Below are 24,193 nucleotides of genomic sequence, written 5' to 3' on the forward strand. Positions count from 1 at the left end.
TGTTGCTCCTGGTGTAAATTAAGAACAGTTCCTCAGATTAGATCGTCTACCGTAATTTAAAGCGGTGAACGTTACTTGGCTACCTTGTTTCAAGCTGACTTAACTAAGGTAACACTAAAAATTCAGATTTCTTTACATTTGGTAACGTTACCATACTTATCCATAGCTTGTCGTAATTTTTTCCCAGTTATGATTCAGTTAAATTTGCGGTTATCTTTACCTACCGACGCAGGAAAATGAAACAGCGATTTGCCTCATTCAATATTTGCGCGTCTCTCAGCCCGAGAGACTCGAGCAAGCGATTGGGTCTTGGTAGACATACGCGCTCTGATTGGCTATCCCCTTCAATTCATTGGTAGATTCTTGGTAGCGAACGGGGATTTGATTGGATCTCTCTACCAACAATTACAGAGACTCACGGCTTCCTCGGGGTGCCTTTAGAACTGACCTATTTTTGGCCGGACCGCAACAGCGGGGCCAGCCCTACAAACACGAATGTCTGTGACTGACTGACTGACTGAGTGATAAAGTTACACCGCCCATGTCTGTGACGTCGGCCGATTCCGTCCACTAGGTTTTAACCTGGTCTTGTTATACGGTCTATCGGTGGCACCCATTTGAGTTATGTGTAATCTAATTGAGCTCATTTTTTCTGGAAAATATACACTCAATTCAACTTTTTTCTGAAGTTGTTATCACTACTACTACTACTACTACTACTACTACTACTAATAATAATAATAATAATAGTAGTAGTAGTCATAATCTTAAAAATAATTTGTTTTAATTACATTTAACGTGATATACATTTGATGGTAGGCCTACCATAATGTGAAGGCATTCAAAACTTGACAACCTTTTATAAAACCTATTAAAGAAACCACCACTAGATGGAGCCACATACTCAATAGTCACTGAAGTCAGCATTCAGATTACGGCTAATGTTTCTCAGTTGACAGTTGCTTTTGCAATCAAATGTCTTCATCTGCATATTAATTGGTTCAAGTAGCTCAATAGCAGTCTTATCTTACTGTAAAATTGTCTCGCAGTTATGTCAAGTTATATATTTCTACTTTCAAAAATAAAACTGGAACTCACTCAGACACCAGAGAGCCATCAGGCACCAGCCACACCTAATACCATCTAATCTGGCTGCTCCAGCCCGTCTGTGTCACACTGGGCTGCCTGTGTAGCATCCCTGCATATTGTATACTCCTGTGCTACTACTACTGTGACATTTGCAATGTTTCTAACTTTCTATTGTCTGCGTCTGTGATGCCCTTTAACACAACACAGTGACAATACACAACTACAGGGACAATAAAGTCAAGTCAAGTTCAGTAGAGACGGCTTATATGAAATCCACTGTATTTTCCATGTGCAAGTAATTTCTGTCACAAAGGTCACAAATATTTATCTATAACCTTTATATGTATAGGAAAAACTAGTTCTAAGTGCATCAAGTTAAGGCCATTTTAGAAAGTGCCATGCGATTTCTGAAAACATTTTAAGAACATTGGGATGGCAGGTATGCCATCCCGCCAAGTTACGCCTTGGCGGGGGCATGCCCCATACCTATACAGCACCGAGAGTTTGGCACTTTTCAGGGTTCCCCACAGAAATAACCACAACAGCCACAGACACTCAGCCCTTAAAAACATTAAATTCTCTACATTCTGACCCCATTTCAACAAACAGAACTCATAAACAACTTCACATGTCCACACAATAAAGCCCCAAACTAAGGGGATTTTGCATTTTCTCCTTCTTCTTCTCTTTCTTCTTCTCATTCTTATTTTTCCTGCCGCCTTTCCCACTAACAACATGTCTCCCCATTGGACATTTCACTGACAGCAGCCAAATCTTCACCTACACGACCCAATCAAAAACGCGCATACACACGCAAAATACCGATACCTTTCTACTCTGAAACATTTGCAGGTTAAATAGCTAGTCCGCCTGTGGCCTAGTGGGCAAGGTTACAGTCTTGAGAACACGGGGTCGTAGGTTCAAGCCCAGCTACAGACATGTTACTCTAACCTGCTTCGACCCTCACAAATTATCTACTACTTATCAATTATTGCTTTTGCACCATATCTACCCGCCGTTCACCGTTCAGTTATTAACCGGCTACAATATTGCTACGCCATATGCATTATGACTTACCGTCTGTACGTTCAGTTATTAACCGGCTACAATATTGCTAAGCCATATGGATTCAACGGGAGCTAATCTGTGCTTACTGGCCCGTGTTCTTTAAAACCACCGGCAGGTTTGCTAATGATATTTCACGCATTGCATAGCTATGGCATGGTGCTGCACCAACGAAGTCACAGACTGGTAAACCTCCAGTTTAAGGCTTGAATCACGACTCGCCCTCAGGCAGACCATTTCCTCTTTTATACACACGTTTTCTTACGGTTATATTTCCTTTACCAAAACTCACTCACGGCCACCCATATGCTTTTAATGACGGCAAATGTATTCCTTTTTTTAAAAAGTTACACCAGTTCACCGCTGTGCCATTTCTACTAACTACATTTCTTCACTTGGCTACCGTACAAAACCATCTTATCAGCAAACGCCACGTTTGTACATTCATGTTACCTCGCCCTGTTCTCTATCTAGCCACATAGGCTACAAACAATTACTACGTATGTATGTTCTGCAACTCCGCAGTCTAAACAGCTAGTCTGCCTGTGGCCTAGTGGGCAAGGTTACAGTCTTGGGAACATGGGACCGTAGGTTCAAGCCCAGCTAGGTAGATGCTTCTTTAACCTGCTTTGACCCTCACTAATTATTGTCTACTACTTATCAATTATTGCTTTTGCACCATATCTACCCGCCGTTCACCGTTCAGTTATTAACCGGCTACAATATTGCTAAGCCATATGCATTATGACTTACCGTCTGTACGTTCAGTTAGCTACCGTACAAAACCTTCATCTCAGCAAACGCCACGTTTCTACATTCATGTTACCTTGCCCTGTTCTCTATCTAGCCACATAGGCTACAAACAATTACTACGTCTGTACGTTCTGCAACTCCGCATTAAAACATTACATTTAAAATCATGATTCACTCATATGTATAACTACTAGCACTGAACATGAGAAAAACACATTCGTGCGATAGATTGCACACGTTATTTAACCCTCCACTTCAACAATGAACATTAAATACAGACTGTTATATGTACCGTTTGATAAGGAAACTAAGTTCACTCATGGTCACTTCATTTACTTCGCACTATAGTCTGTGATCATGTCAACCTTCACCTACATGCCCATTCTGCTAAAAAACATATTGTTTCAACTACGCAATTTCATCATTTCGCCTAATTTATCTCACACTTGTTATTTTCTCATATGCAAAGCCTGCTGGGACATATGCGTCTGCTCCTATTCTCCACTATCAACTTTTCCGGTTCTAGCTTAACAAAACAGCAAAGAGGACTCCTACCTGCAGATAAGCCTATCAAAATGCCTCATAAACCTTACAAACACTAAAAGTGCATCTTCACGAAATAACAGACAACGGAGCAGGACAGAAGGGTACACAAGTTGCAACCTAGGCAGCTCTAATTCTACGGGCTTGCTGATTCTTTTGTCAATCAAGGCTCGTTGGATGCCCGTCAAATCCGTGAGTAGCCTACATAGCTACACTGGCCATATTTCACCTTTTATGATGCGTTTACAATTACGCCACCGCACCATTTGTCACAGCCACTGTTTTACATATATAGCAAACCGAAACTGCTAAATGTACACGCTCATCAGTCTGTACAAATTCACACAATGATAGCCATAATCCACAACCAGTTCTTACAGGGTCACTTCGCATTTCTCACTCTCGTAATAAAACGCTTTGCAAAAATAAATGATATCTCATAAAACACACGTTTTCAACGTACAAAAATGCCAAGTTACTCAAAAGTATTGATATCAAAATGACGCCAAGTTACGGTACTACAAACAATATAGGCTATCTTGCCTCACCAAAATTTCATAACATGTATTCCAAAGCAATGCTACCCAATATTTCCTCAATTCTTTCAAGTCACTTGGCCCTGTGTTTTGTAATCTTACCATATTACAATGTCATGCAAACGTTGTGTCAGATCAAAGTGTCAAATATTTCGTATTGCCTCATGGAACACATTGAAATTCATGTAGAAAACTGCTGGTCAGTCACTACAGGAAGCATATTTCTCCAGAAAACATATGTTTATACTTGCTTCTGAACTGAATTTGACTAAATGTACAAGTGATTGTATATTTGCAACGTACAATAAATACATGTAAAATACACATTGTACATGCATACATAGAGAACTTCTTTATCCCCATGGAGACATTTCCCTCGCAGCATGTTACATTCACATTTACGAACAGACATTTATACCAAGAAACATACAATCATTCACGCAACAGAAAGGCTGGCCACCAAAATACATACATACCGATACAAATTGGACATATAGATGCCTATTCAATCAATCATGACTGTGAGAAAAACATCCACACATATGTTTGGCCTGTCCATGTACTGCACGCTTATATACACACAGGGCCAAGTGACTTGAAAGAATTGAGGAAATATTCTGTAGCATTGCTTTGGAATACATGTTATTAAATTTCGGTGAGGCAAGATAGCCTATATTGTTTGTAGTATCGTAACTTGGCGTCATTTTGATATCAATACTTTTGAGTAACTTGGCATTTTTGTACGTTGAAAACGTGTTTTTTATGAGACAAGTAGTAGACAATAATTAGTGAGGGTCGAAGCAGGTTAAAGAAGCATCTTCCTAGCTGGGCTTGAACCTACAGTCCCATGTTCTCAAGACTGTAACCTTGCCCACTAGGCCACAGGCGAACTAGCTGTTTAAACTGGAAATGTTTCAGAGTAAAAAGGTATGGGTATTTTGCGTGTGTATGCGCGTTTTTGATTGGGTCGTGTAGGTGAAGATTTGGCTGGTGTCAGTGAAATGTCCAATGGGGAGACATGTTGTTAGTGGGATAGGCGGCAGGAAAAATAAGAAGAAGAAAGAGAAGAAGAAGAAGGAGAAAACGCAAAATCCCCTTAGTTTGGGGCTTTATTGTGTGGACATGTGAAGTTGTTTATGAATTCTGTTTGTTGAAATGGCGTCAGAATGTACAGAATTTAATGTTTTTAAGGGCTGAGTGTCTGTGGCTGTTGTGGTTATTTCTGTGGGGAACCCTGAAAAGTGCCGAACTCTCGGTGCTGTATAGGTATGGGGCATGCCCCCGCCAAGGCGTAACTTGGCGGGATGGCATACCTGCCATCCCAATACTTTGGTACCTGATGCTTCCAACTCCTTCATCAGTTCCTTTGTTGTTGTCTTGGAGTTCAGTTGAACCTTTCGGACCAAAGTTTGTTTAGCCCTGGGAGTTTATACCTCCTTCCTGAACTCTGCAGTGTCTGTGTGGGCCCAATATTTTTATATTTGTATACAATTGTTTGTACAGATGTTCGTGTTGCCTTCAGTTGTTTGGAAATTGCTCCTGAGGAGGAACCAGACTTGTAGAGGTCCACAATTTTTTGGCAGAGTTGCTTGGATTTTCCCATCGTATCATGGGCTAAAAGGCAGTGGCTCTAAAAGTAGGCCCTTAAATACAGCCACATGTGCCAATTAACTCCCAGTTAACTCCTAATTATAACAATTGGCCAATCAGAAGCTTCTAAAAAGTAGGTGTATGTAAACTTTTAACCCACTGGAATTCTGATATAGTGAATTAAAGCTGAAATAAATATGTCTCTAATCGATTGTTTTAAAATTACCTCTGATGTGAACAAAGCAGATTCCTTAATTGACTTGCCAAACTAAATGTTTGACAACATTTAAATGTGCAGTTATAAAAGACTTAGTTTGAATATCTTTAGCCTAGGTGTATGTAAGCTTTTGGCGTCAACTGTTTGTATGTGTATACATAGGTATGTATATATGTCTCTCTCCATATTTCATTACGGTACATACGTTATGTATCATTATTATCAGTTACTCATGGAAAACACAGTACATAATGAAATATCGCAACACAAATGTCAAGGTTCAGGGGGGTTAGGACCCAGGTGCCGAGTGAAAAATGCACAAAACTCAAAAGGATAGATAGGACTTTACTACAACAACAAAAAAAAAGGCAAACAAACAGGAAACAGATAAGGCCACGAGGGGCAAAACAACAAACTCAAAAAATTCTTAAGAACAGAAAAACACAGAACAGAACAGAGACAGGAAGGGTAAAGGCATGTGGAACACACAGGCAAACACATAAAAGAACCACAAGAAGATACATCCAGGTTCGGAACAAGCACAAGTCGGAAACAAACACAAGGAACCAGCACCCGAGTCAAGGGGACAAAGAACTTAAATAGACAGGGGTAACAAGACACAGGTGAACTCAAAGAACAATCAAACCAGAGGGAAGGGAAAACGAGAGGCAGGTGGGGATGATGATTAAATAACGAGACAATAATAAAATAATTGAAAGCAATAATACAATTAACCAACAGGGGAACGAGCAGGACACAAAACAGAAGTGCCACCATCTGGCGGCCCAACAGGGAAAAACAGACAGAAACACAGAACTATGAAAAAAAACACGTTTTCAACATACAAAAATGCCAAGATACTCACCCACACAAAGCACTGTCTATAAGCCTGTAATTAAAACTAGCAAAATCTAGGCCTTTAAAAGTTTTTTGACATCAATACTTTTCATATAAAAAAGGGGTGGGGCAGTGAATAAATAAATACATATAATAATGGCTAATATTGTGGCCTATTAAAACATTTTTTAATCTTACAAAACTATCCAGACATTTTCCCAATTAATGTACCGTATGGCTGTGGGTTGCATACAGTTTAGCACAATAGTACCATTTATTTTACAATGTAAAAATCATATTTGTGAATAATAAGAATAAGAATAAGAATAATTTTATTCCAAACAGCACCCAAAGCACTGGATGCAGACAATTGTTCAAACATAGTGTCGCCATTTTCACAATTTCAGGTGTAACAGCTGAATAGCTAAATTTCCGTGATGGGTGTTTCACTTTCATGTGACACATAAACTTTGAATGACAACATTCTCAACATAGAATGAGACCATCTAACTGCTCATGATATTAGCTCTCCAACAACACCGAACATGACTTTACTGCATATTAGATGGGCTAAATAGTTTAGACAAAGACCGTGAAACAAAGTCCTGGTCCCAAAAACACTTAAGTGTGCCAGGAATCTGCTAAGATAACAAGAACCTGCTGGAAGGAGACGTTAAATCCCAACATCAGTATAATTCACGAGTTGTTGAATAGGCCTGATATATGTATGTGCTAAAATTTGGCAAAGATCTACATGGATTAAATATTTGTTTCTTCTGCATGACTTCTTCAATACAGTGACTGGTGCAGGTAATAAACAGTACAAATATATAAAACTCCGCCCATCGAACACTCAGTTGAGCCAGTAAACCTAAGTAAGGAAATGCGATCCAAAAGAGAAACTGAAACTTAACGGCCATTTTAAAAACGGAAGAGAAAGAATCCCTAGAAAAGAAGGAATCAAAATAAATGTAAAAAAAAAAAATAAAAAAAAACGGAGTGAAAAGCCTGTTGTGGAGTGGAACTGAGGTAAGACAAGCTGAAGGTAAAGGGGAGCTGGGAGGAATAAGAATCTTCAGGTAGGCTATAATCGCATTAACCCGCGTAATTCAGAAAAACTGACAACTGGCAATAAAATGGTGTGTTTAATGCGTAGCCTGATAAGCTAAGAGCTTTCATTACAACTTTATTCAAGACTCATCTTAAAAAGAGGTCCATAGCAATAGCAAGTAAAATAGATAATACAGACAATGGCACATATGCTATATTATCATCTTACTCATAGTTTGACAGCAGTTTGATGCTAGCGTCAGTAAGGACTTTCACGCGGGTCTGAAAATTTTAAAATAAAAGTTCGACGATAAAACCACTATTACGTTCAGCAAAATGAAATTAATTAAGGAAAAATCGAACTGTAGTTGTCCTAAAATATGACCTATTCGTTTTATATTCATACAATATTAAAACAACTTCGATTTTTAACATAGACATTGTAAACAAATATGTCTTCCTTTTTTCTATTTTATCCCCTACAGTTCTAACAATGAAAATGCAAAATTTTTAATGGAGAATTATAGATGAAATACACCCATTACTTTTAATTATTATTGCAATATCTAATACAACATTACATCAGTACATGAGTTTAACTGAATGGTAAGGGAAGAATTTGAGTAATTTGTAACATTCTGTGATACCTTGTAACATCAACTATGCAACTTAAAACAAATAAATATGAAAATGTGGCTGGATATTGCACTAGTATGGCAAGGAGAATAGGACAGTATTAACACGTTTGTAAAGGTGAAAATATCACACACAGTATATCATGGCTGGGGTATAAGCATGCAGTACATAGGCAAATTTCTTTCAGTTAAATCCCAACTGCTTTCTGATAGCATATGATATATCATGCTCTGCTACCTCCCCTGGACATGTTGTCTCAATGATATGGGGGTGTTTTGAAAACCTTGGACCCTCCACTCTTCAGATATGGTGTCATTTATATCATATAAGCATCATAGAAAATGTGGCTGGGGTTTTAACATGCAGTACATAGGTAAATTTAATTCAATCAAGTCCCAATTGCTTTCTGATAGCTCTGATAGCATAACATATATCATGCTCTGCTGCCTCCCCTGGACATGTTGTCTCAATGATATGGGGGTGTTTTGAAAACCTTGGACCCTCCACTCTTCAGATATGGTGTCATTTATATCATATAAGCATCATAGAAAATGTGGCTGGGGTTTTAACATGCAGTACATAGGTAAATTTAATTCAATCAAGTCCCAATTGCTTTCTGATAGCTCTGATAGCATAACATATATCATGCTCTGCTGCCTCCCCTGGACATGTTGTCTCAATGATATGGAGGTGTTTTGAAAACCTTGGACCCTCCACTCTTCAGATATGGTGTCACTTATATCAAATAAGCGTCATAGAAAATGTGGCTGGGGTTTGAACATGCAGGGTATAGGCGAATTTCATTCAATTAAATCCCAATTGCTTTCTGATACCATAACAGATATCATGCTCTGCTGCCTCCCCTGGACATGTTGTCTCAATGATATGGAGGTGTTTTGAAAACCTTGGACCCTCCACTCTTCGGATATGGTGTCACTTATATCAAATAAGCGTCGTAGAAGATGTTGCTGGGGTTTAAACATGCAATTTCTCGACAAATAGTGTATTCCTATCTTCTGCTAGTACTGTTGAATGCATACAGTTTTTAACAAGTGCACATATGTTACGTCCCCTGCCTCTGCTTGCCTGGGTAGTGCAGGTGGAGGTAGTTGCGTAATTACTTAATTGCCTGATTGCTTCCACCTGCCTGTGGCCCAATATAAAGCCCAGTAGTATGAGGCAGGAGAGAGTTTTTTTATTTTTGGGGTTTGTGATTTGTGTGGAGAGCTTTGGTTTTGTGAACTTTGTGTGTTTTTGTTTGTTATTTAGATTAATAAATGTCTGGGTTTGTTTTTAGATCAGTTTCTGTCGTGTTTTTGATCCATCCGGACTTTGTTTGTTGCGGCCAGGCGAGCCAGCCGTAACAACATACAACAGTCTTGAATGAATTAAAATCTCTTTATGAATTCAGAATATGACACACATAGTCATTAGTCATGGTACATTTCATAGCAGGAAACAGCCAGTATTGGACACCTGGGCTTGTAGCAGGATGTAAAGTACAACTGGCCTTCACATTAAGCAATAACAATAATCAGTGAACAGAATTTTTGTAGTGACATTTTTTGTGTGACTTACAAAAGCAAAACTTGTTGGCTTAATTCATAGTGCAGATATGTCCTCATATCTGTGTTGAAAAATTTGTTAATATTCCAACCAAACAAAAACATTTTGTGAAAAAGCACACATACAATCCACAGCTACTTGCATCTAGTTGCTTGTGAAAATGTGGGCAGTTGTGGGAGAATTCATAATTTAGTGATAACTTCACAACTGTGCCAAATAATGCCAAATATTCTAAAACCAAATACTTTGGAAGAGAGAAAATCACAGTAATTATATCATTTTCATATGTTTTTAATGAATCAAGAATTTTCACTTTTAGGGTAATATTATTTTCTTTGTCTTTTATGTTTTGCATTTCAATGATTATCACAGCCCAATGAGTAGATCTGATATTTAAAGGAATTATAATGTTTTCAAAGCACCACCAGTTTCTATGACTTCTGGAAATGTTTGGGAGAACCTCTATATTTTCCCAAAATAAACAATTCAAATTCTGGCTGACAAAGGTTGAAGGGACCATGCATACATAATTCTCTTTTAAGTTTTTTTTCAGGAGGTCCAAGGATTAATCAATAAATTGGTCATTTAACCATCTTCCACTTTTAATTAAAACTAGATATCACCTCTGGTGATATATTATTAGGCATATCCCTACCTGGATTTTGTGGATGAAGATGAATTCATTCATCTTAAAAGGATTTAATTGAATGAAATTTGCCTATGTACTGCATGTTAAAACCCCAGCCACATTTTCTATGACGCTTATTTGATATAAGTGACACCATATCTGAAGAGTGGAGGATCCAAGGTTTTCAAAACACCCCTATATCATTGAGACAACATGTCCAGGGGAGGCAGCAGAGCATGATATCTATTATGGTATCAGAAAGCAATTGGGATTTAATTGAATGAAATTCTCCTATGTACTGTATGTTCAAACCCCAGCCACATTTTCTATGATGCTTATTTGATGTAAGTGACACCATATCTGAAGAGTGGAAGGTCCAAGGTTTTCAAAGCACCCCTATATCATTGAGACAACATGTCCAGGGGAGGCAGCAGAGCATGATATCTGTTATGGTATCAGAAAGCAGTTGGGATTTAATTGAATGAAATTTGCCTATGTATTGCATGTTCAAACCCCAGCCACATTTTCCATGACGCTTATTTGATATATTTTGATTCATTTTGGATAAAATGAAGTGGAACTGGTTAGAGCAGGTATCATGGAAAGTCAGCTCTCATTAGTTTTTTTTATTATTTTATTTAAATAATTCACAAACACATTTGATGAGTATACAAAGGGCAAATAGCCTAACTTTAAAAATTGTCAACAAAAAAAAAGTGAGAGAGAGAAAAAAAGAAACAGTTGATTGGGGAAGGCACAAGACGTACAGACAAAATACCAAAAATTACACAAACTTATAAACAAAAGCACATGCTTGTTATTTTTTATTTTGTAATAGGAAATAACAAAAATCACTTCCCTCACACAGCGTGTTACATAGGGCCATCACTCAGGATGTTAAAGGGTCAGTGACTATGGCAGGGAGGCTGGTGGAGTGTTAAATGATTTATTTATTTAATTTGCTGTCTGTAGTAGGCTATTTGTCTTGAAATTCTTTGTTATAATCAAAAAGGCTTATTTGTGTATTCAGCCTACAGGTCACACCATTATATTGGAGAACGTTAAATCCCAACATTATAATTCACGAGTTGTTGATTAGGCCTGATATATGAAGGCTATGTGCTAAAATTTGGCGAAGATCTACATGGATGAAATATTTGTTTCTTCTGCATAACTTATTAAATACCGTGACTGCTTCAGCTAAGAAATAGTATAAATATATAAAACTCCGCCCATCGAACATTCAGTTGAGCCAGTAAGTAAGGAAATGCGGTCCAAAAGAGAAACTGAAACTTAACGGCCATTTTAAAAACGGAGGAGAAAGAATCCCCAGGAAAGAAGGAATTAAATTAAATATTAAAAACGGAGTAAACCGTCTGTTGTGGAGTGGAACTGAGGTAAGAAAAGCTGAAGGTAAAGGGCTGCGGGGAGGAATGGGAATCTGCGAGTATAATCGCATTAACCAGCGTAATTCAGAAAAACTGACAATGGCAATGAAATGGTGTGTTTAATGCGTAGCCTGATAAGCTAATAGCTCACACGGAGTCCGAACATACCATTTAGACCAGAAAGTAATATTGAAATAACCTTTAAGAAAGTTTACTTCAGTAGCCTATCTTTGATATTGCATGACCAATTCTACCTCGTGAGGAGGTAGCCTAGCGAGTCGGAGGTCACAGGACTTGTCGTTTGTTGTTGACATTTTGACGCTGCAGTATAAACCCGGATTTTGTTTTTAATGAAACAATTAAGAGGTTGTTACTTATTCTTTTATGTTTCATAGGAAATCATTCCCATTACTAAATCACATTAATTGGTTTGCAATATTGAGGCAAAATATACAGTGGAGTGATTATATTAGGCAGAGATTACTCTATATTTAATTTCATTTCAACTTTATTCAAGACTCATCTTAAAAAGAGGTCCATAGCAGGTAAAATAGACAACACAGATAACGGTACATATGATCTCATAAAAAAACACGTTTTCAACGTACAAAAATGCCAAGTTACTCACACATACAAGACATACACCGTCTATAACTCATTCATTCAGACTGCCAAAATCCAGGCCTGCCATTAAAAGTATTGATATCCAAATGCAAATACTACAACCAATATAGGCTATCTTTCCTCACCAAAATGAAATAAGATGTATTCCAAAGCAATGCTACCCAATATTTCCTCAGTTCTTGCAAGTCACTAAAAATAACATCCCAATACATGTTATCATCTTACTCATTGGGATGGCAGGTATGCCATCCCGCCAAGTTACGCCTTGGCGGGGGCATGCCCCATACCTATACGGCACCGAGAGTTTGGCACTTTTCAGGGTTCCCCACAGAAATAACCACAACAGCCACAGACACTCAGCCCTTAAAAACATTAAATTCTGCACATTCTGACCCCATTTCAACAGACAGAATTCATAAACAACTTCACATGTCCACACAATAAAGCCCCAAACTAAGGGGATTTTGCGTTTTCTCCTTCTTCTTCTCTTTCTTCTTCTTCTTCTTCTCATTCTTATTTTTCCTGCCACCTATCCCACTAACAACATGTCTCCCCATTGGACATTTTACCGACACCAGCCAAATCTTCACCTACACAACCCAATCAAAAACTCGCATACACACGCAAAATACCCATACCTTTTTATTCTGAAACATTTCCAGTTTAAACAGCTGGTCTGCCTGTGGCTTAGAGGGCAAGGTTACAGTCTTGGAAACATGCGGTCTCAGGTTCAAGCCCTGCTCGGAACACGTTTTTTTTAACCTGCTTTTACCCTCACTAATAATTGTCTAACTACTTCTCAATTATTGCTTTTGCACCATATCTACCCGCCGTTCACCGAACGTGTACACTGCATTATGACGTACCGTCTGCACGTTCAGTTATTAACCGGCTACAATATTGCAAAGTCATATGGATTCAACGGGAGCTCTTCTGTGGTTACTGGCCTGTGTTCTTTAAAACCACGGACAGGTTTGCTAATGATATTTCACGCATTGCATAGCTATGTCATGGTGCTGCACTAACAAAGTCACAGACTGGTAAACCCCGCCTTGCCCTCAGGCAGATAATTCCCTCCTTTACACTAACGTTTTCTTACGCTTTTATATTTTGTTTACCAAAATGCACTCACGGCCACCCATATGCATTTCATGACGGCAAATGTATTCATTTTATTAAAAAGTTACACCGGTTCACCTCTCTGCCATTTCTACTAACTATATTTCTTCACTTGGCTACCGTACAAAACCTTCTTATCAGCAAACGCCACGTTTCTACATTCATGTTACCTCGCACTGTTCTCTATCTAGCCACATACAAACAATTACTACGTATGTACGTTCTGCAACTCCCCATTAAAACATTATATTTAAAATCATGACTCACTCATAATTATAACTACTAGTACTGAACATGACAAAAGCATATCAGTGCAATAGATTTCACACGTTACACGTTACACGTTGATCTGACACAAAGTTTGCATGACATTGTAAAATGTTAAGATTACAAAACACAGGGCCAAAAGAATTGAGGAAATATTGGGTAGCATTGCTTTGGAATACATCTTATGTAATTTCGGTGAGGCAAGATAGCCTATATTGTTTGTAGTACCGTAACTTTTGATATCAATACTTTTAATGGCAGGCCTGGATTTTGGCAGTCTGAATGAATGAGTTATGGACAGTGTATGTCTTGTATGTGTGAGTAACTTGGCATTTTTGTACGTTTAAAATGTGTTTTTTTATGAGATAGTTGTATACCATCCCAAACCCGGAGATATGCTCCCTTGCTGCGTTTGTCCCGTCCTGTTCATTGGGGGGGGGGGGGGGGGCGGGGGGGGGGGGGGGGGACGGAGTATGTGTCCGGTATTTAGGATGATTAAACTACCTTTCTGCAAAATGTCATGTCCATCCAAACATATATGGACAGTAAAGTCTTTGATTGGATTTGCCTTTTTGGAGTTCCTGGTGTTTTCCCCACTCTGCGTTTGGGTCCTGGTCCCCTGTTACCTGACCTCTTAAATCACGAGGAATGAAAGATCTTTAACTGAAATTATGACTAAGTCAGAACTAATGTGGAGAATCTCTAATTTGAGTTATGACTAGTCATAATTGTAATGGCGATACAGTATCTGGAATTCACGTTTTGGATAGTCAAAACTGAATTGTAGATATCTTAATTGGAGGTCCCATACAGCTGAATGGCGAAAGTAACTTCAATCTTACTAGCAAAATGTAATTCGAGATTAAGTTTTTTGATGAGTGAAAATGCAGTTAGATATCTTAAATTGGCTCTTTGACTAGTCATAAATCAGTTACAGATACCTGTAATGTGAATCTGGTCAGGCTATTAAATGTTTGCGACACAGCACCTTAATTAGCACTAAACAGGCACAGAAAACAAACTAAGATTGGGGGAACTGGCGCCCTCTAGTGTGACGGTTGGATTCAGGTAGGGTTATTTCCCAAAAGTATAAAATAATTGGCACCCCTAAAGATTCTTATAAATAAAATCAAACTAAATCTACATCAATATTAAGAGAAACTCTTGTGGCCTTCCATGGCTTCCTGTTTCACTGGAGGATTAAACTGAGAACCTGCTTCTGAAACCCATTTTTCATCTTCACCACAGAGAAAGACAAAGAACTGACAAATGAAATGAAAATGGTTGCTGATCGTTAAGTTAGGCAATGGATCAAAAAATAAACTGAAGATGCTAGTTACTACTGTGAGGGCAATAATGAAGAAGTTTAAAACTGCTGGAGGGCAGCATGGTGGTGCGTGTGGAGTTTGCATATTCTCATCCCATGTCTGCATGGGTTTCCTCCCACAATTCAAAGACATGCTGGTTAAGCTAATTGGAGACACTAAATTGCTTGAATGTATGAGTGTGTAAGTGCATGGTGTGTGTGCCCTGTGATGGACTGGTGACCTGTTCAGGGTTTTTTTCCTGCCTCTTGCCCAATGCATGCTGGGAGAGGCTCCAGCCCCCCTCACAGCCATGTCCAGGAATATGATGTAGGATGGATTTAAGGATGCATATACTGAAAAGAAAAATACGGTGGTGGATCTTTAATGTTATGGGGCTACTTTGCTCACACTGGTCCTCGGGCCCTTAAGGAAAGCAGCATCGTGAACTCTAACCAAGTACCAGGACAATTTAGCCCTAAACCTGACTACCTCTGCCAGCAGACTGAAACTAGTGGATCTTTCAGCAAGACAATGACCCCAAATTCACATTAAAATCCACAAATAAAAAAGTTAATGATGCAGAAGCATCATTGTGCAATGGCTACAACAGTCTAAAGACTGCTGAACTCCCTGAAAACCTGTGACTCAATTGAACAGCACAGCCCATAAGCACGGATAAACAAAGACATCAGGATCTGGAAAGATTGTGGGTGGAGGAAGAGTCTAAGATCCCTCCCAATGTGTTCTCTGGTCTTATAAGACGTTAGGTAAAAAGACTCAGTGCCATTATCCCTGCAAGGGGAGGGTGCACACTGTACCAAATACAGGGATGCCAATAATTGTGACACACAATTTTTGTAAAGAAATGTGAGAAATGTGTCATTTTGGTAGTTTCCATTATATCATTAAATATGTTCTATATGTTGGACAATGAAAAGTTTCACTGGAAGCTCTGTCTCCATGTGCTGTGAGTTAGAGCTGCAGTATGAGGATGATTTTAACTGGAGGCTGTCTCCATTTGCTGTGAGTTAGAGCTGCAATAAGTGGATGAGTTTAACTGGACGCTCTGTCTCAATGTTTTGTTCACAGGGTCCAGGTAGATAAGGCTGGGTCACCTGTACCCAGCTGTCTGTCTATGAAGAGTGACCGTACAATGGATCATCCAGTCGGCTTCAGAGGAGAGTTTACAGGTGATCAAAGGTAATGAAACATGTTTGTATTGAATTAGACCTGCAGCAAGAGGATGAGTTTAACTGGATGCTCTGACTCCATGTGCTGTGAGTTAGAGCTGCAGTAAGAGGATGAGTTTAACTGGAAGCTCTGTCTCCATGTGCTGTGAGTTAGAGCTGCAGTAAGAGGATGGGTTTAACTGGATGCTCTATTTCCATGTGCTGTGAGTTTGACCCGCAGTAAGAGGATGAGTTTAACTGGAAGCTCTGTCTCCTTGTGCTGTGAGTTAGACCTGCAGCAAGAGGATGAGTTTAACTGGAAGCTCTGTCTCCATGTGCTGTGAGTTAGAGCTGCAGTAAGAGGATGAGTTTAACTGGAAGCTCTGTCTCCATGTGCTGTGAGTTAGACCTGCAGCAAGAGGATGAGTTTAACTGGAAGCTCTGTCTCCATGTACTGTGAGTTAGAGCTGCAGTAAGACGATGAGTTTAACTGGAACCTTTGTCTCCATGTTCTGTGAGTTAGAGCTGCAGTAAGAGGATGAGTTTAACTGAAATCTTTGTCTCCATGTTTTGTTCACAGGGTCCAGGTAGATAGGGCTGAGTCACGTGTACCCAGTTGTCTGTCTATGAAGAGTGACCATTCAATGGATCATCCAATCTTCTTCAGTGGAGAGTTCACAGGTGATCAAAGGTAATGAAACACGTTCATATTGCATTAGACCTGCAGCAAGTGGATGAGTTTAACTGGAAGCTCTGTCTCCTTGTGCTGTGAGTTAGACCTGCAGCAAGAGGATGTGATTAACTGGAAGCTCTTTCTCCATGTGCTGTGAGTTATAGCTGCAGTAAAAGGATGAGTTTAACTGGAAGCTCTGTCAAGATTTCCTGTGAGTTAGAGCTACAGTAAGAGGATGAGTTTAACTGGAAGCTCTGTCTCCATGTGCTCTGAGTTAGAGCTGCAGGAAGAAGATGAGTTTAACTGGAAGCTCTGTCTCCATGTGCTGTGAGTTAGAGCTGCAGTAAGAGTACGAGTTTAACTGGAAGCTCTGTCTCCATGTGGTGTGAGTTAGAGCTGCAGTAAGAGGATGAGTTTAACTGGAAGCTCTGTCTACTTGTTCTGTGAGTTGCCCTGCGTTCACACAGCGAGAAACTGGGTTGATGGGTTGCTCAAGTTTACTATGCTGAGGGAGGGGCAGGAGCTTCCCTTTGTATCCTCTTGGAGGTTTTGTGTAACTACATATTTCTGACGAGAAATAACGGCGTTACAAAAGACGCATATTTCCCATATAGTCACATATCATCTCCTTTTGTTTATATGGTTATGTCTGACACTGATAAATATTTGTAATTGCTATCTCGTTAGCCGTATATCTCTATATCTCTCTCACTAGTTAGTCACCTAGCTAGCAACCTCTCTATGCCTCTCACTAGCTGGCTAGCGATCTCTCCATATCTCTCTCACTAGTTATCTTCCTAACTAGCGATCTCTATCTCACAGTCTAGCTAGCTAGCTAGCAAGCAAGTTGAAACTGCCGTCCAAGTGTCATTTTCAGACGCTTATCCCTGTACTCTTTTTAAAATAATGTTGGATAGCACCGGGTGTAATTGTGCCATAATGATAAGTTGTTCGTCCATTTTTTCTCACTGAGTAGGATAATAATTTGCGAAATGGTATCATATCGGTTGGAGAAATAGGAAGCCTGATACTCTGACTGGCTGTTGACGGGCGATGCCAGCAAAAAGTTATACTGTGAGCAACATTGTTAGGGCAACTTTGGTTGCTCAGTTGCCCAGTTGCTTGTGTTGCTGGGCCTTGCTCAGATACATAGAGAATGAATCGACTTCCAGCAACTCATCAACCGAGTTACTCACTGTGTGAACGCACTGTTACAGCTGCAGTAAGCGTATGAGTTTAACTGGCAGCTCTGTCTCCATGTGCTGTGAGTTAGAGCTGCAGTAAGAGGATGAGTTTAACTGGAAGCTCTGTCTCCATGTACTGTGAGTTAGAGCTGCAGTAAGACGATGAGTTTAACTGGATGCTCTGTCTCCATGTGCTGTGAGTTAGAGCTGCACTAAGAGGATGAGTTTAACTGGAACCTTTGTCTCCATGTTCCGTGAGTCAGGGCTGCAGTAAGAGGATAAGTTTAACTGAAATCTCTGTCTCCATGTTTTGTTCACAGGGTCCAGGTAGATAGGGCTGAGTCATGTGTACCCAGTTGTCTGTCTATGAAGAGTGACCATTCAATGGATCATCCAATCTTCTTCAGTGGAGAGTTCACAGGTGATCAAAGGTAATGAAACACGTTCATATTGCATTAGACCTGCCGCAAGTGGATGAGTTTAACTGGAAGCTCTGTCTCCTTGTGCTGTGAGTTAGACCTGCAGCAAGAGGATGAGATTAACTGGAAGCTTTGTCTCCATGTGCTGTGAGTTATAGCTGCAGTAAGAGGATGAGTTTAACTGGAAGCTCGGTCTCCATGTGCTGTGAGTTAGAGCTGCAGTATGAGGATGAGTTTAACTGGAAGCTCTGTCTCCATGTGCTGTGAGTTAGAGCTCCTGTAAAAGAGTTTAACTAAGTTGTGTCTCATGATTTATTCACAGGATTCACTGCTCACTGGATTTAAGTCGTTCAGAGGAGAAGAGTTCAGAGAGTTCAAAACAGGTATGATATATTATTATTCTATTTCAATATTTGAAGTTAATGTGACTTTCAGACGTTTCGATTAATCAGGTTTATTAATGTTATAGAGTGCTCTGGCCCTCTTTGGCTCACAGATAGACCGGATTCCTTTTTAGGATCCATGAAGGATGGCAGTGGATGACTCCAAACAGAATGTTTTGAAGTTCAAAGTTCAAAGGGTTTATTTGTCACATGCATATACATGCATACAGTGAAATGCTGGTGCGACAATCTCCTTGTAGACTGTGCAACATAACGCTTCAATAATAATTATATACAGAAAAAAAATAAAATAAATAATAATAATACTAATAATATAAAATAATATAAGATATGAATACAAATTAAAAGAGAGAAGAATAAAACGAGCAGTTATTTAAATTAAACGAGCAATACAAATAAGTAAAAGAAAGTAAGTTCTAATATAAGTCCTAAAATAAGTCATAGGAAGTGTTGACGTATTGGTAAAAGTTTGGCATAACATTTTTTAAGGTTTGCCTTGTTGAAGTCCCCTGCCACGATGAGGGCAGCGTCTGGGTGCTTGTTCTGTAGTCCGCTTAGCACATCATGTAACACCGACAAAGCCTCGTCGTGTCCGCTTGTGGTGGAATTCAAACAGCCCTAGTGATCACTGCGGAAACTCCCGGGGCAGGTAGAATGGACACTCAGCACTCAGTTTGTATAGTTAGCATTAAAAAATGTATTGCACTGAGAAACTTAATTCAACTCAACAACTAAATTATTCCAAGGACATGTAGTAGTGTCCCTAAAAAACATAAATCAGGAGCAAAAGCTGCATTTCGAATATAGGCTTTAGACCTGCTGCATGTTGTGTTCTAAAGTATCTTTTCCTGTTCTGGCCTTCCTACAAGAGAAAACATGAGACAGTGCAGGCATTTAGCAGTCACTCTTATGCAGAGCGACTTACACAACTTTTTACACAGCATTTACATTGCTTCCTTTTATACAGCTGGATATAAACTGAAGCAATGCAGGTTAAGTACCTTGCTCAAGGGTACAACAGCAGTGTCCTACCTGGGATTCAAACCTCTGACGAGACCAGCTCCTTACCCATTATACTACACTGCCACCCATAATGGCTCTGATACAGCAACCCACTTTGTGTGTTTATTTCAGTCTGATACAGCACAGCTCTTCATGTGTTTATTTCACACTGATACAGCACACCTCTTCATTTGTTTATTTCACTCTGATACAGCACACATCTTCATGTGTTTATTTCACATTGATACAGCAAATCTATTCATGTGTTTATTTCACACCAAGACAGCACACCTCTTCATGTGTTTATTTTACACTCTGATACGGCATACCACTTCATGTGTTTATTTCACACCGAGACAGCACACCACTTGATGTATTTATTTCACTCTGATACAGCACACCACTTCATGTGTTTATTTCACAGTGATACAGCATACCTCTAAATGTGTTTATTTCAGTCTCTCCTGCGCACTCTGATGAAGCTGAAGAAGACTGAAAAGTTGAAACTGTTTCAGAGCCATCTGAGTCAGGGTTGCCCAGAATGCTTTAATAGTAGAAGAACAGAAGATCCTTCTGTACTGGATAAGCTTATGAAGATGAAGGAATTGTTCAAGAGTCATCAAATTGCTGATTACCCAGAATGCACTGAGAGAGAGCAGGAGGATCCTGAGGCCCTGTACATAGTTGAGAAGATGCTGGAGACCTGTGGCATTGAGGGGTCTCGGAAGATCACACTCCATATTCTGAGGAACATGAAGAAGAAGGATGTCACTAACCCACTGGAAAGAGATGAGCAGCACAGTAAGAATTTTCTCTCATTGCTGCTGTGGCCATTAGAATGTTGAAATGAGTTTAGCCAACAAATATAACAGAGTACTGATTTATAGTATTCACACTTTGATAATAGTGTTTTACATCAACAGTCTTGCATATAAAAAACATCACACACAACATGTACAGGAAGGCATTTCAATTCAAATATAGCATCCAGCAGTAATAATGGGGTAATCAAATGCACATGAGATTAAATGTTTCCAAAAGACTTTTAAAACCAGGAGCCTTGGGATCAAAAGCCAGTTACTAAACCACTGACCCATCAGACTGACTGCCCTGAGGTTTTATCCTGGATTAAAGAGCACCGATCATAATTATAAGATAATTAAATTACTGCATGACCCATGAAGACCATATTTACCGTAAAGACACATCATACTATGAACAATTAAGAAATTGAATGTTGAAATGGAAATGAATCCTTTTTATGTTTTCATTGTTGTGTGTACAACAGTTTGTGAGAAGTGTGAAACACTACTAGAGGTATGGGCAACACTTGACTTGAAGGTGCAGTTATACCATATAGGGCATATCTTCATGATACATAAGTAAACCTTGCCTGTTAATTTCACAATGTGTCCTCATGATACAGAATTATTTCATATTAACAGAAGAGATGTAACAGGGCTGGCCTTGTTTCGCATGTGTAATCAAAAATATTGTTAACTGTTCCATGTTTCCTACATTGGCGTTAATTAGTAATAACCTCTTGTTACCAAATTAGTTACATTTTAACTACATAGGTATAGCTACAACTTAATGTGCAACACATCAGAGCTGTGTAAAACATTGTGAAAACTGCATAAGTATTTTTTGTCTATTTCTGTTATTTTAAACATTGGTTCTCATGTTTCCTCTCCTCAGATGAATTCAAAGAAAGAGCCCAGCAGGCACTGAAAACTCATCTGAAGAAGAGGTTTGAATGCATATTTGAAGGTTTAGCAAAGCAGGGCCAACAAACCCTCCTCAATGAGATCTATACAGAGCTCTACATCACTGAGGGGGGAAGTGGGGGGGTCAATGATGAACATGAGATCAGACAGATTGAGATAGCATCGAAGAGACAAACCACACATGAGACTGCAATCATCTGCAATGACATCTTTAAGCCTTCACCTGGACAAGAGAAACCAATCAGAACTGTGCTTACAAAGGGCATCGCTGGCATTGGGAAAACAGTCTCTGTGCAGAAGTTCATTCTGGACTGGGCAGATGGAAAAGCCAATCAGGACATTGATTTCATCTTCACTCTTCCTTTCCGAGATCTGAATCTGAAAAAGGAGAGAGAATTTAGTCTCATGGAACTTCTGCAGCAATACTTTCCACAACTGAAAGAGATCAAAAGTTTTGATGATGATGAAGTCAAAGTTGTGTTCATCTTTGATGGTCTGGATGAGTGTCGACTTCCTCTAGATTTCCAAAGCAATGAGATGTGCTGTGATATAACAGAGTCATCATCATTGGATGTGCTGCTGACCAACCTCATTAAGGGGAATCTGCTTCCCTCTGCCCTCCTCTGGATCACCTCCCGACCAGCAGCAGCCAATCAGATCCCTCCTGAGTGCGTCCACCAGGTGACAGAGGTACGAGGATTCAATGACCCACAGAAGGAGGAGTACTTCAGGAAGAGAATCAGAGATTGGAACAAGGCCAGCAAAATTATCTCACACATAAAGTCATCCAGGAGTCTCTACATCATGTGTCACATACCAGTCTTCTGCTGGATTTCTGCTACTGTTCTGGAGACAATGTTGGATAACGTGAGTGGAGACCTGCCCAAAACTCTGACTGAAATGTACACACACTTCCTGCTCATTCAGACTAATGTGAAGAATGAGAAGTATCATGGCACCAATGAGACAACCCCAAAGAAAATGTCAGCATCAAATACAGAAATCATCCTGAAACTGGGGCAGCTGGCTTTACTACAGCTGGGAAGGGGCAATCTGATATTCTATGAAGAGGACCTGAGAGAGATCGGCATTGATGTCAGTGAAGCTTCAGTGTACTCTGGGGTGTGCACAGAGATCTTTAAAGAGGAGTGTGGGTTGGGTGAGGAGAAGGTCTACTGCTTTGTGCATCTGAGCATTCAGGAGTATCTGGCTGCCTTGTTTGTGTTTCATTCATGTGTGAATGAGAACAGAAATGTACTCAGAGCAGAAGAATCAAAACCTTGCAGTGACAGAGTGCAGCTGTCTGAGTTACACCGGACTGCAGTGGATCAGGCCTTAGCGAGTAAGAATGGACACCTGGACCTTTTCCTCAGATTCCTTCTAGGCCTCTCTCTGGACTCCATTCAGACTCTATTAGGAGGAATACTGACACAGACAGGAAGCAGATCAGAGAGCATTGAGGAAACAGTATTGTACATAAAGAAGAGGATCAAAGTGGAATTTTCAGCAGAGAGGACCATAAATCTGTTCCACTGTCTCAATGAACTGAATGACAACTCTCTAGTGGAGGAAATCAAGAATTTCCAGAGATCAGGAAAATTCTCTAATGAAAAGCTGGAACTACACCAATGTTCAGCCCTGGCCTTTATGTTACTGATGTCAGAGGAGATCCTAGATGAGTTTCACTTGACGACCTACAAAACATCAGCAGCAGGTTATCAGAGGCTGGTACCAGTAGTCAGGCACTGCAGGAAGGCCATGTGAGTATGGTGTAATTATTAAAGTAGATAATGACAGCATGTTTTATAAACACTTCATAGTTAAAGTGAAAATAGAATACAATAAAATTGTCAGGCAAGTGAGAATTATGATTTTTGAGTCAAGCTATTTTAACAGATTGTGCCCTCATTTAATGAATACAGAAGTAGCATCAAATGTAAAAACTCACTTATCCAACATGTAAAATGTATTTTATTAGATTTAATTTACATATTATCATTAAAGATACCAGTTATTAAATACATCATGAATTCCTTGTTAGGCAAACCAATGTGATGGATCAATAATGGTCCAAACATACAACTCGCAGATTTAAATGAAGAGAGGGTATAGTATGCTACAGTATTAAGACGAACATATTCCCCATCAAATAAAAAAATACAAGCTATACTTCCTTTACACAAAATTAGACAGACACGGAAAATAGGGGACTCAGAGGGGGAACCCATCTGCCGCGGGCACGCACCTGTTTGTTATGAAAAATCCACAGTGGCAGGAGGCGGGGGTGCCCAGCTGGTCTAGCTGGTCTAGGGCTGGAGCTCCGGGCCAGGGGGGGTGCTCAGAAAACTTGGGCTAGCGCTCCGGGCAGGTGCCCAGAGCCGAGGAAGACGAGAAGAAAAA

The 24,193-nt window shown here is 39.6% G+C and overlaps 2 protein-coding genes and 1 long non-coding RNA gene across 3 annotated transcripts in view; 2 read left to right on the plus strand and 1 right to left on the minus strand.

The window, feature by feature from the left end:
* Positions 1 to 24,193, plus strand: part of LOC118218882 (NACHT, LRR and PYD domains-containing protein 3-like) — a gene marked incomplete at its 3' end in the record, with an annotated part of 393,893 nt that overhangs the window by 215,689 nt on the left and 154,011 nt on the right. The gene's annotated exons all lie outside the window — the stretch shown is intronic.
* LOC118218977 overlaps positions 1 to 24,193 on the minus strand; it is a 139,506-nt gene that overhangs the window by 14,468 nt on the left and 100,845 nt on the right. The window lies entirely within an intron of this gene.
* The window catches only part of LOC118218886 (NLR family CARD domain-containing protein 3-like), a 31,990-nt gene continuing 18,817 nt past the window's right edge, over positions 11,021 to 24,193 (plus strand). Inside the window, exons 1-7 of the mRNA XM_035401613.1 lie at positions 11,021 to 11,907; positions 16,305 to 16,415; positions 16,965 to 17,075; positions 18,562 to 18,672; positions 18,983 to 19,043; positions 20,525 to 20,867; positions 21,765 to 23,553. Of these exons, the coding sequence (XP_035257504.1) occupies positions 16,351 to 16,415; positions 16,965 to 17,075; positions 18,562 to 18,672; positions 18,983 to 19,043; positions 20,525 to 20,867; positions 21,765 to 23,553 (2,480 nt within the window). The 5' untranslated portion in view covers positions 11,021 to 11,907; positions 16,305 to 16,350. The remainder of the gene's footprint in view (positions 11,908 to 16,304; positions 16,416 to 16,964; positions 17,076 to 18,561; positions 18,673 to 18,982; positions 19,044 to 20,524; positions 20,868 to 21,764; positions 23,554 to 24,193) is intronic.

Source organism: Anguilla anguilla, chromosome 19 (assembly GCF_013347855.1).
Source record: "Anguilla anguilla isolate fAngAng1 chromosome 19, fAngAng1.pri, whole genome shotgun sequence".
Taxonomy (NCBI): Eukaryota; Metazoa; Chordata; class Actinopteri; order Anguilliformes; family Anguillidae; genus Anguilla; species Anguilla anguilla.